The following is a 12,568-nucleotide window of genomic DNA, read 5'->3' on the forward strand; positions in this document are numbered from 1 at the left end:
GGAGTCACCTGCAGATGTCCTCCAGTCCCACAGCATCTGACATGGAGTGCACCACGGTGAACCCAGCAACAAGCTTGACAGCCGTGCACACATAACACCCACCGCCCACTGTGGGCCAGGTGTGCCTCACACACACCTCGCGCAGGAACGCTGTGCACTCTGCCCAGCCAGGACTCGTGTAGGAGATGTCATCCCAGCCTGAGTCTTCCACTCTGCACACACCCCTGTGCACACCACACACATCAATATGCCATGCACACACCATGTGCATGCATCATGCAACACACAATACCATGTGCATACACCATGTACTTGTATACGTGCAACACACACCACACACAACATTTACCATACACATGCCATGCACATATATCATAATACTACAAAAGCTAAAAGCATACACACACTATGCATATATACCACCATACACACAAATACACACACGCACTATACCACACACCATAACATGTATTGTACACATGCCATGTAGGTAATCATTCATTTCACACACACCACATACACACACAATACATGAAATGCACATACACTATGTATAACACACCCCAAATACCACACATGTATCACATTCCCCAAATACCTCACTTGTATAACACACCCCAAATACCACTCACACATACAGCACACACCCCAAATACCACTCACATACATTGAACACAGGAGCGATGAGTCTGGGTTCCCCACAACCTCTCCCACAGAGGACAGCGGAGTGACTTTGAGGCGGGACATCGCCCTGTGCTAACAGCTCCACCTTCAGCACCTCCTGCTGGCCTGCACTGTCCAGCAAAGGGCGGACTCCCTTGGTGCATCCCTGGCCACCGCTGCCTCTGCTCTCACACTGAGGCCAAGCGCAAGAGGAGCTGCACAAGTGCAGTGCAGGAGTCCATGGGGGCTGGCAGGGAGGTGGGAGGCTGTTGGCTGCACCCTGGCTTTGGCAGTCTCAGACATGACCACCTCTGCACCAAGAAGCCTCTCCCTTCCGCAGGGCCACTGAGAAGCACTTGGGAGCCTCCCTTGCTGGGCTTCTGTACTGACCAAGGCCCCTCCCACACCTCTGCTGTTGTCCTCAACACCATTGCCCACGGGTTCCCGGCCCTGCTCATTCAGACCTGCAGGAGGCCGTGGGTTACTACGTGGCCGCAGCCCTGCCCAGCTCCTGCCTGGGCTCCGGACCCTCAGGCCTCCCTGGATGTGGGATGAAGAAATAGGCAGGAACCCGGCCCTCTTCTGGCTCTGGGACTGACATGCCAGCCCGCCAAGCCCCAGCCTCACCCCAGGGGCTCCTACCAACGTGCTCCTCAGGCTCATCTCCATCTGGATGCCACCCTGGCCCTGACGCCCCAGCACCCCTCACCAGCTCCGTCTCCCGCTGGGTTTGACCAAGAGCCACCAGCACTCCAACCTTCGCTTGGGTCTGAAGCTAACCAGCACACCCGATCCCTCCTTCCACTTCCTCCTCTGTTACCCAACCCCTTACAATCTCCCTTCTTCTGCCTGTTTGCAGTTTGCTCTCTCAGACCCCAGGTGTGTTTTAAGTTTCTGTTTATGTATTTATTTTGTAAGCAGACTGGTAGAGTAGGGCTTGGAGGACTTATCTCCTGCCCTGGTTCATGCCAGGGGTGCTACCCGTGTCTTCCAGCGGGCGGCAAGAACCCATCCCGGGCTGCCTCCCAGGCACGGGATTATGAAGCAGGGCGACTCTATCCCAGGCACCTGCTCTGAAGTGCAGGTGTCCCAAGTAGGGGCTTCGCCTGCAGTGTCACCAGGCCTGCCTCCAGGACTAAGACCTTGATTGGGGGTTTCCTGTTGCATTGCTACTGCTGCCAGGTGGCCATCTCTTCCTCCCCCTCACGCCTCAGTCTTCTCACGAACTCTCGACACCTGTCTCCTGTGTGAGCTGCATCCCTCTTCCCGTCTTCTGCCCCATCCCCAGCGTGGCAGTCTACACCTGCTCGTGCAACCTCACAGCCATCAGGGACAGGTGGTTGTTCAGGGAGAAGGGTCGGGAACCAGCCCCTCCTGATATACCTTCCCTGCCCCACCAGCCGAGGCCCTCACCACACCCACTCCGCCTACTCTTCACTCAGCCTACATTTCAACCATCCCACTTCCTCTTCCTGTCCCACACAGGGCCTAGGGAGGGCTTCTTCTCACTTCCTGTCCTCTTACACTCCTTTGCTGCCATGCTCTGTTCTGCTGAATCCTTTCATGCAGCATGGTGTTACATGGGTGTTCTCTAGTCCAGGATTGGCCCTGCCCTTCCCCAGTCGTCCCTGGTGAGCCACAGGGAACCGATTTTGCGCCAAGTCTCCTGTTCGCTCAGGATATTGTGCCTAGGACATGGGTTCACATTGTGCCTCAAGCCTTAAATCAACCCTGGATCACTTACATCCTGCAGTACGATGCACCTGCCATACGGAAGTTTGCTGAGTGGCCTGAGGGAGCTGAGGGTGTGACCAAGTTTGTCTGTATTTAGCACAGACGCAGGCATGTTTAGGCTTCTCCAGGGCCAGCTGAGTCAGAGGACATGGACCCCACGGGTACAAGGGGCTGCTAATGAACACAGAACTGCTGCCTTAGTCTACCATCCTGACCACACTTCAGTGCAGCTGAACTTCCTTCCGGGCTCAGGGCACAGCTGCTGGGAGCTTCTTCCTCTGCCCTCTGGGCCCCTGCCCCTCACTTCCGCTCCTGCCCACGGCCTGGTTTGCACCAGCTTCTGTGTGCTTGGCTCTCCTGAGTGGGCATAGGTTCCATGGCTGTCAGTGGCTCATCCTGCCTAGCCTCAGGGCAACATCAACGCCAGCAACAAGCTGAACGCTGAGGGCTTGCCAGGGTTTTCTAACCTCACAGCTCCAAAATGTGTGTTCAAAACATCAATCCAAAGAGAAGCATGGATTAAACACACATCAAGAGGGCAGTGGGAGGAGTCCACGGGAGACGGCAAACTTGCAGTGGTACTACAAAACACCTGTGCTGGTACAGCTGCCCTGACCCCGGGAACAGGCCGACTCCCTGCCCCACCCAGGGGACCAAGGGAACGCAGAGAGCAGTGCCTGGCCAGCTGCGTGCAGGGCCCTCCCCAGGGACCTGCAGGATGCCCACACCATGATGCCCACAGGCAGCAGGAGCTGCAGGGACTTCAGGGAAAGCTGGTCCCCGCCACCCCACTAACTGAGCCTACTGCTCCTGCAGTGTCTGGACTCCCCGTACAATCATGCAATGAATGGGTCTTTTCTTTGGGTCCTGGATCCCCAGCCCTGATAGAGTTGTGTCTGTCTACACTTCTTCGGTGCTGCAGGGACTAACGGGGAGCTAGGAGCACCCTACAGTAGCTGCATCACATCTGTGCTGATCTGCAGGCCTTCCCAGGTTCTTCAGCGCAAGCAGACAGCTTGGCAGCAGGCATGGAGGGATGTGGCAGCCCCGGGCCCGTGGGCTCCTTCGCTCATGGAACACCGAGAGGCAGAGTAAAGCTAGTGCTTGAGCCAGAAATGGAGCTGGATTGTCCTCAGCCTCTCGGCTGCTTTGCAGAACTCCTGAGGCCTCGGGCTCCTGGCAGTGAGAGGGTGGGTGAAGCCTCTGGCCTGTGTACGTGAACCAGCAGAGACAGCGATGGCTCACACCTTCTCTTTGTGGAAAAGCTGCACACATGTTCACTGCCTTACATGATTAAGACTTTTGACATTGAAAAATCCCCACTTACCTGATCCTACTTTGTTACCTGAAAAATGTAAGAGCTCCAAAGGAGAAGGAGGTTGCAAACGGCCCAGAAGCAGTTCCTTTGGGTCCTGCTACCCAGACACATGGAGCTGGCGGTCCCTGAGGGCTCCAAGGACACAGCAGGTGACAAGCTGAGCCCCACATGGGGTCTCCTTGCTGCCACAGCCCTGGGCATCTGGGAGTGCTCCCTGCTTCCCTCATACTGCCCTCAGAGCCAAGGGACAGTGGTGGGTGAAATGACGCCCGCCACCCCCTTGGAGACAGCACACTCACTCAGCAGGCCTGGGCAGCCTGCAGCAGAGCATGCGCGGCCTCACTCACCCGCTCCTCGGTCGCTCTTGGAACTCTGCTGTCCGCCGGATGTGGTGGAGAGGTCTTCGGGGACTGGCATGGGCTCATCGCCGTCCTCTGGAGCATCACTCACCGGGGGGCTCTCCTTCCCTGAGGACACAGAGCAGGACCTGAGTCTGAGGCTCAGACACACAGTGATCCCCCAGGGGTCTAGCTCCTGCTTGGGCTAGCACACTCCTCTGGGTCCATGCTAGACTGTGAGGCCTGCTGCCCACTGTCCACAGGTAAGCAAAAGGAAACCACCACTGTCTTGTGCAACCTGGACAACGAAGGGCACGATGGGCACGGGCGCAGTGGTCACGTTGCTGTTGGAGATGCCCAAGTCCCCTGGAGTGACCAGGTTTCAGCCCCAGCCTCCTGCAAATGCAGACCCTGGGAAGTAGCAGGCAGCAAGGTAGAGAAATTGGGTTTCCGACGTGCACAGGGGGCCCTGCACGGAGGGCCCAGTCCCTGACCATGTGGGAGATCTTGGTCTCTTTCAGAGAGACAGACACACACATACGTGAATAAAAGCATGGTGGGTGGGCATGGACACATACGCATCTTTTATTACAGATAAACTCTAAACATGTAAAGACAGGTATAAGCACTAACCATTTGGCTTGCTCACCTCACACTATTATCATCAAGCTGTCACGCTGTGCTCTATACCAACTGTGCAATTTAAATTCTAAAAAGATAACATGAGGTGACATTTTTTCAAAAATCCTCCAACTTTTGAGATGTTTTCACTTCCCTGCCCTGTCCACAACTGTATTGGCCATGCTATGCTGAGGTGACTTCAACTTGCATCACCTCCATGAGGAACAGCCCAGCGGACACTGTGCCCATGTCCTTAGTGGCCACTGTATAAACCACCAGGTGGGCACACTGTCGGGTTCTTCACCCTTCGCGAGCTACCCAGCCCACCTCAACGCGCCTTGGGGACGCAGGCTGGATGTCCAGATCGACCACTGAGTCTGTTCAAATCCTTACCCACCCCAGAAGCTGCTTAGCATCTGCCCATCTGACATGGTGGGGCAGAGACAGCTGGAGGTGCAATGGGCGGGCCCGGTCAGGCAAAGGAAGTGTACTGGCACGCTGCCTTCCCTTCGAGCAGCGAAGCAAAGCCCACAGAGGCAGCAAAGCCACTGACCCCCACTAAGCAGGACACAGTGGATGGCCCAGAGGTGTAAAGGGTGCCACCTTTCTTTTAAAGATTCTATTTGAAAGTCAGTGTGGCAGAGTGAGAGAAATACCTTCTGCCCCCGATTCAGTCTCTGAATGGCTGCAAGAGCCCAGCCTGGGTCAGTGGAAGCCTGGAGCCAGGAGTTTCCTCTGGGTCTCCCATGTGGGTGACCCAGCGCAGAGGCCCATGCACTTGGGCCATCTGCCACTGCTTTCCCAGGCCGTTGGCAAGGAGCTGGATCAGAAATGGAGCAGCAACCAGGACCCCAACTGCTGCTCCAGTGTGGGATGCTGGTGCCAACAAGCTACGCCACCGTGTCGGGTCAGTCTTCACCTTTCTTTCAACTGGGCAGAGATGAAGTCTGTCAGAACCCGTGCAAGGGCTCTGAGTCTAAGGCCCCACACGCCAGATGCTTGACCCATAGGAGATGCTCCTTCTGTCTCCCACCCTCTCAGAACTAACTGATACCAGCAGAGTCAGAGACATAAGCCATGGGCAAGGCCCAGTTGGGGAGGACAGGCGTGAAAGGTCCAGGCCACCTGAAGACCCCCGAGGAAAACTGATGTCCATTGTCACCGCCCAGCCAGCAGCCTGGCTGCCCAAGCAATGTGACCTGTACAGGCAAACCCCACCTCTGAGGGAGCGTGGAAACCAGGGGTGCTGTCAAGATCCCGGCCCGTTTCAAAGGATTGCAGGAACCTTTACTGGAACAGCAAAACAAGAACTTGCAGAGGCATGGGCTTGGCTGGGGGGCATGGCATAGCGCTGTCTGCCTGACGCCCCACCAAGCTGCCATGACCTCAGCTGGTGTGTTTTCAGACTAAGCTTTACTGGGCATGTTTGGGGAGATGAATGGCTAGAGACGGAGCAGGAGGCTAAGGACTTTCCAGGGAAAGCAAAGGGGCCCTGTGACATGGATCACAAAGCGCCCCTGCCACGCCAGGCCTCGGCTGTGTGTCTCGGGCCAGATGGCTTTCCGTCCTCCAAAGAGGCAAGGCAACAAGCCCCAACTGTGCCAGCATTCACTTCCTCCAGAAGTGAGGAGGGCTGGGGGCTTGGCACAGTGGCTAGGACAGCATGTGGAGCCCTGCACCCCGCAGGGCAGGCCTGGGTTTGAGGCCAGGCTCCACTTGCAGCTCCCTGCTCATGTCCAGCCCAGGGTGACAGCCTGAGCAGGACACAGGTCTTGGCTGCCGCTGTGGCATGGCCCGTCTGGGGAGTGAACCAACAGATGGAAGGTCTCTCCACCTGTCCCTGTTGCGGGTAATAAATAACTGAACAAAAAGAAATGAGAAAAAGTTCTGATTGGAAGCAGCCGTGTGTGAAGCACCTGACCACATGTGTGTGCCTGAGAGGCTGGTGCAGGAGGGTTTGCAGACCTTCATGACTCGAGGGAGGTGGCCAGAAGAATCTGCTTTTCCTTTCATTTTGGTGAGAAGGACAAAATAATGTGACACAGAAAAAAAACCACGTAAAAGAACTCTCCTGTGTCATGCGGGGCCGCTGCGGGTGCAACGGCAGGAACGTGAGGAACCAAGGGCCAGCTGCTTTCTCCATGGCCCGAGGCCCCGCAGTGGGGGTGAGGTGGACCCCGTGGGGGGATCGACAGAGTGTGCACCTGTGTCCGTGACCTTGGGGGGAGCCTGGGAAGCCAACCTGCAGGAGCTTCTTTGGCCATGCCCGTGACAACTGGGGTGCTCCCTCTTCCCGCAGAGCTTCCCTGCACCGAGTCCCCACTGCTCAGTCCTACCCTTGCTGTGTGAGAATCCTAAGGCCTGACCCACGCAGAACAAGAAACAAGTTCTGAGTGGCAAGGTCTCGCCAGCACAGCTGTCCCTGGGGAGACGGGCTTCTGACGCCACTTGCCGCTGCGAACAAGCACACGGGGCAGAGTGTGGGTGGGGGACACGGGGACCAGGACAGCCGAGGAGGGAAGGCCATCCGCTGTGCTAAATCCATGCTGAGATACATCCCAGACCTGGGACAGCGCTGAATTAAAACACAAGGCCACCCAGCCACCTGAGGTGCCCTGAGACTCGCCTGCATTCCGGGGTCCTGGTCCTTGGCCTTGCGTCTCAGCAAGGTGAGGAATGAAACTAGTAGGGATCGAACGGACCGGTGGGGACACTGCACACCGGAGGATCGCCCGGCAGCAGGGAGAATACAACATACAACACAATATCCCATCAAGCCAATACACCCCGAAAGAAGACCCGTGTAGGAAGGAATCGTGGACCTGGGACACAGATTTGGCTTGACCCACTGGAAAACTGGTGGGAAACAGACAGTGGACCCTCAGAGACCTGCATGTGTTTGAGGCAGTGAGGCCTGGGCCTAGCTCCCAATGTGAAGTCAGGCAAGTGTGACGCTTGTGTGATGCACGTGTTGAACAGGTGTGCCCTGCCCCATGAGGGAAGGGCCTGTCCACTGGGCAGCACTGAGCTCCCACTGTCCCTGACGGATTGGCCCGGAACACCAGGGACAGTGAGACTTGAAGTATTTAGACATACAAAATTTCACTTTTCTTGACAGATGGACCAAATCTCTGGTCTAGTTACAAATACAACAATTCCTATTTGGTTTACTAATCACTGTATTGGATGATGCATTGTAATGACCAGGAGTTTTTTTCAAGGTGGGGGGAGCTCAGAGGGAAAACTGTGTGATTAGCTCACCAACTGCAGGCAGATAATTTCTTGAGCAGGTAATAATTCACCGAGAAGAGGTTTGTGCTTCCTCCTTTCTTGCTGTTTGATATCATCATCGTAGTTACCCGAAGGGACATGATTCCCAGGGAAGTGAGAGCTTGCAACAGAAAACCTCACCTTTACAGCAGAGCAAACGCAAGGGGACCTGCACCGCAGAACCATGTCTGGCTCCCGCCAGGGCTTGTGGTCAGCGGTTTACACGCTCTGATCCTCGGCTCCCTGCACACCTTTCGCCGTAGTCCCTGTGAGCCTGAAGTGAGGACTTGCTTAGGGCACCATCCGGCAAACACAGAGCACTCATCATTGATGACCATGTGGTGCAGTCCACCATGGAGGGCATTATGGCGGAAAGCACCCCAGATGCAGGCTGGATAGATCGCTCCCAAGTAAGCCTACCAAGCACTTTGGGAAGACCCAGCAACAGAAAGGCTGAAACAGCACAGTAACTTTAACCAAAGGCAAGAAGGGCTGGCACTCTCCACTCCTCTCCACTCCTGTGCTTTTCAGTGAGTAAGCCCGTACGGATCACCTCCTGCATGCAAGACACAGTAGGTGGGGCTCTCACTGCTTCCAGGTGTCTCAGTGCCATGACACCTGCATCAACTATATTCAAAGGAATTTTGAAATATTTGTAAAAATGGAATTAAGAGATAAGCTGGCTTTTATGCAGAAACAAAATAAAACAACAACAACAACAAACCAGAAAGAAATCCGTGCATGGTTTTTCCATTTCCCACCACCATCCGAGACCCCAGGGTGGGCAGACCCACGGGGCAGCTTCCTTCTGCAGGCCACACCTGGCGCTCCCAGCCCCAGGGGGGGTCTAGGGAACTGAATCTCCCCTGCAGTTCAGCCTGTTCTGTGCAAAGCGTTCCTGTTCGGGAACCAAAGTGTGTTGAACAGTTGATCCAAGGAATTCTGCAAGGTGGCAGGGGGCCAAATTTTCCCTAATCCCTCCCGGGCGAAGCCCCATTTGAGCCTCCTTTCAGAATTTTCCTAAACTTACAGTGCAAGCACGTGGCAAGTGTGTGTCTGCTCACATGTGTGATCTGGCACGCAGTTGGCAGTCATGCCCTCGCAGCTCCTTGGCTTGCCTTGCTGCTATGTACTGTTCCCTGGGCATGGGCCCATCTGCCCTCATTGGAGGAGCCTGGCAGCCTTCAGCACTGGGCTGCAGGAGGCACACCAGGGCAGAAGGCAGCAAGCCCCAGCACCGCCCACAGGGCTCACCTGTGGCTGGCTACAAGCCCTTTCCCCCAGCCAGAGCCTGGGCTCTGAGCCTTTCAAGGGGAGGGAGCAGTGCACCGAGGAGGATGTCCCTGAACCTGGCAGGTCCCTTTCCCTGCAGGATCCCAGGGCCCCGCAGCGGCCACATCCCGGGTCCATGTCTCCACCATGAGCCCCAATCTGGAATGAAATGCGGAATTCAATGAAGAAGGGAGACGCAAGGGGCAGGCATCCTTGTACCCAGGCCGGCCTACCCCAGCGGTCACACACAGGGGAGGTTCCCACGTGAGCTGCTCTAGAGCCACAGCAATGGCTGAGGGTCTAAGAGGAAATATGTGGGCTCAGCCGTGCCCGTTAGAGGCTGAGGCCCAGTGCTACCTCTCCTGCTTCCACGATCCACTCTGTTAAGACCTCCTGCGATCAGCAGCCACATCCAGTCCAACAGGGCTATGTCCAGTACAGCAGCAGGGAGCACTAACCAGTTTCTGCCCTGAGCCACTGCTCAGACTTGACCTAGGCCATCAAGCTCCTGTTTCCCTCCCCCATCTGGTGGATACCAACAGACACATGGCTGGGCTCCAGGGAAAACCAATCAGTCCATTTTCACCCCCAAAATTGTCTCGGTATTCACTGTTTTCCAATGTACTTTTAGGGTTAACAGTAGAGCCAGCCGCTGCCTCTGGGACACTCTCCCGGCTCTCACCAGTGCAGGCTCCACTGTCCTCCTGTGTAGCACAGGGGCCCTACCCGCTGCCCAGGCGGCCAAGCAAGGCCGGCACTCCCGGCCCCTCCCCATACAGGGGCCTCACAAGCTCTCACCTGAAACCTGGGACAGGTCCTGTCCCTCCTCGGTATCCATTGTCCTCAGGTTATCTAGAAAGAGAGGGAGCAAAAACTCGAGTAAGATATGAGGGAAGAACGCGTGTGATGAAGAGCCCCGCACCATTTAACAACAAGGTTATCAGGTGAGAATAATGCAGTTCCTCCCTGCACACCGGCAGGAGTATCAGCCAGGCACAGACCTGGATCCTTTGAAAAACAGCATTACAAAGATTTATAAAAATATCATTACAAGCACAGGAGGACCAAATTTGTTATTTATTGTTAATTTCCTACTGCATAATAACCCAAAATGCAAACTGACTGCAACAAAATTAAGCAGAAAATTAAATGGCCCTGGGTCATTGTAGGCACAGAATTCATTCTCTTGGCTGATCCATAGTGTGTTCGTTCTAATTTACTGAGCATGCATCGATGAACCTTGAGTCAGCTTGGTGACACGCGTACAATCAGCAATCAAAAAACGAAGCAATTTGCTGAAGAATGTCTCATTTACCCAGGCAGGCCTGCATAACTGAGCCGCTGCCGTGCCACCTCCATCAATAATGAATACACCTGCAGCCTGGCGGACGAGCCAGCCGCGCCTCTGCCTTTGTCCCGCTCTCCTACTCAGGCCTTGCCCCAGCCTCAGCGAGCCGGCAAGGCCCAGAGCCTTCTGCTCTGCTGACAGCCCATCTATGGCGACCAGGCTGTGGGCCGGCGCGGCATCGGCAGGGACCCTATTGTGAATCAGGTTCTAGCCAGAACGTCTGAAAACCTCAGCCTGAAACGTCTCCTGCATCCGCGGAACACAGCCCCACACTTCGTGGCCAGAAGTTGCTGCCTGCTGCTCTTCACAGAGAGCTTCCCTGGCCACTGCAAGCTGATCTGGGCTCTTTGTCCCTGGGCCACCTCTGGGGCTGAGCCTGCTCTCAGCAGAGAGCTTGAAATGGCAGCAGATTTGGGACCCTAACACCCAACAGCTGCAGGCCATCCAGGCAGGGACACTGCACCTGCTTCGAGCTCTGTGTCGCTGTCTTTCATGGTTCACATGAAATGCACACTTCGCTTTGGGGCTGTGAGGACGCGAGTGTGGCGTCACTTCTTGTGCGAGGGAAGGTGGAGCATGAGTTTTCAAGCCTGGGGAACCAAGGATGAAAACAAGATCTCAGCTTCAATGTGTGCTGCTTCCTGGGGCGAGCGCCCCCAGCACATGGGGCACACACTCCAGCCCCAGGCAGCTCAGGCATGGGCTGACAGCTGCGTGACAAGTTGGCAGAAGCTACGGCTCTTCCAAGACTGTCAAGCTCATGACAAAGGAACCAGCACGAGGCACCAAACCTTTGCTAGCGCTGTGCACAGGAGAGCGGAGGACGGCACTGCACACGGCTATGGCCCAGCTGGGCCACGGCGCAGCTGCACGCCCCTGCATCCACTCCAATCTCGCTGCCACCGCCAGTCCCACGCATGATGCTCACTTGACCCGACTCTTCCTGCAGCCCAACTGATGGATTTTTACAGTCTTTATAAAAGAGAAAAAGGGCCGTGAATTACCACATTGCAGATCTTGTCTGTGTGTCCTCTCAGGCTTTTGACTTAGATTTAGCACTAAACACTCCTGCTTTCCAAACGTACTGTTAAAATAGTTCCCGCAAGATGCCACACACAAGCTGTCATAGTTGTCACGCTCTAGCAGCTGCACACTACCCAGCTGGGTTATTTAGCAGGTATCCTTCTGTCCTACCCTAGGGTCAGCTCATCAAAACAAAATGGATTCAAAGCCCAGCACTGGGGGCTGCCCTCGCGGGAAGGAAGGATACCTCACCCACCCTTAGCCAGCCCAGACGTGTGGGTGCTGAGATGTGAGACTGTGTCAAGCCAGGACCCTCGTGACCCAGACAGATGCCCCCACATCTCCTGGAGGTACCTGGGAAATGGCACAAGGGGTCAGAGTGGTCCTCACCGGGGCCAGCCTGGCTCTGCAGTGAGTGGGCCCGGGACAGCAGAGGGCACACCCCTGGCCACGCACCTCCGCCTGTCCCCCAGTGCACACTCAGCCACGCCTTCTGGAGGAGGGGCTGCTCAGAAGGATCCCCGGCTTGGTGTCAGGCTGGCCCTGCAGCCATGTTGAAGCTCTTTACTCTGTGCTAAGAACCCTCCCATTTGTGGTCTAGCCAGAGCCTGTAAATTCTGCCGCCTAGGCTTTGTTTGATGTCAGAGACTTAAGCTCCTCGAGACCTTCCCAGGCCCTAAATTTGCACCGACTTCCAGTGCCTTCGTGCTACAAGTCACCCTGCTTTGGGTCAGGACCTGAACCCTTCAGCAGAAGGGGGAGCTCGAAGGAAAGGACACACAGCTTGCTGCTAAGGCTCTGCTCTCCCCAGACACCTGGAGCGGCCCGAGATCACTGGGATCCCACAAGACGCAAGGAGCCTGAGTATCCCACAGGACAGGAGCAGCAACTCGGGCCCAGGCAGAAAAACAGGAAGTGACATCTCAGGCTGCAAAGGAGCTTCTGTGCCACCAAAAGCAGGATTGCACGTGGTAGGGCAGG

At 55.8% G+C, this 12,568-nt stretch overlaps 1 protein-coding gene across 6 annotated transcripts in view; it reads right to left on the minus strand.

The window, feature by feature from the left end:
• The window catches only part of IKZF1 (IKAROS family zinc finger 1), a 69,862-nt gene that overhangs the window by 47,527 nt on the left and 9,767 nt on the right, over positions 1-12,568 (minus strand). For 5 of the 6 annotated variants that reach the window (XM_004582225.2, XM_004582220.2, XM_004582219.2 and 2 more), the window contains exons 2-3: positions 10,015-10,068; positions 4,063-4,182 (exon numbers count right to left, since the gene is read on the minus strand). In XM_004582225.2, coding sequence (XP_004582282.1) covers positions 4,063-4,182; positions 10,015-10,054 — 160 coding nt within the window. In that variant the 5' untranslated portion in view covers positions 10,055-10,068. Of the gene's footprint in view, positions 1-4,062; positions 4,183-10,014; positions 10,069-11,027; positions 11,510-12,568 lie in introns of those variants that run through there. The other variant, XM_058678149.1, reaches the window with a different exon arrangement.

The sequence above is a fragment of the Ochotona princeps genome, chromosome 20 (genome assembly GCF_030435755.1).
Source record: "Ochotona princeps isolate mOchPri1 chromosome 20, mOchPri1.hap1, whole genome shotgun sequence".
Classification (NCBI taxonomy): Eukaryota; Metazoa; Chordata; class Mammalia; order Lagomorpha; family Ochotonidae; genus Ochotona; species Ochotona princeps.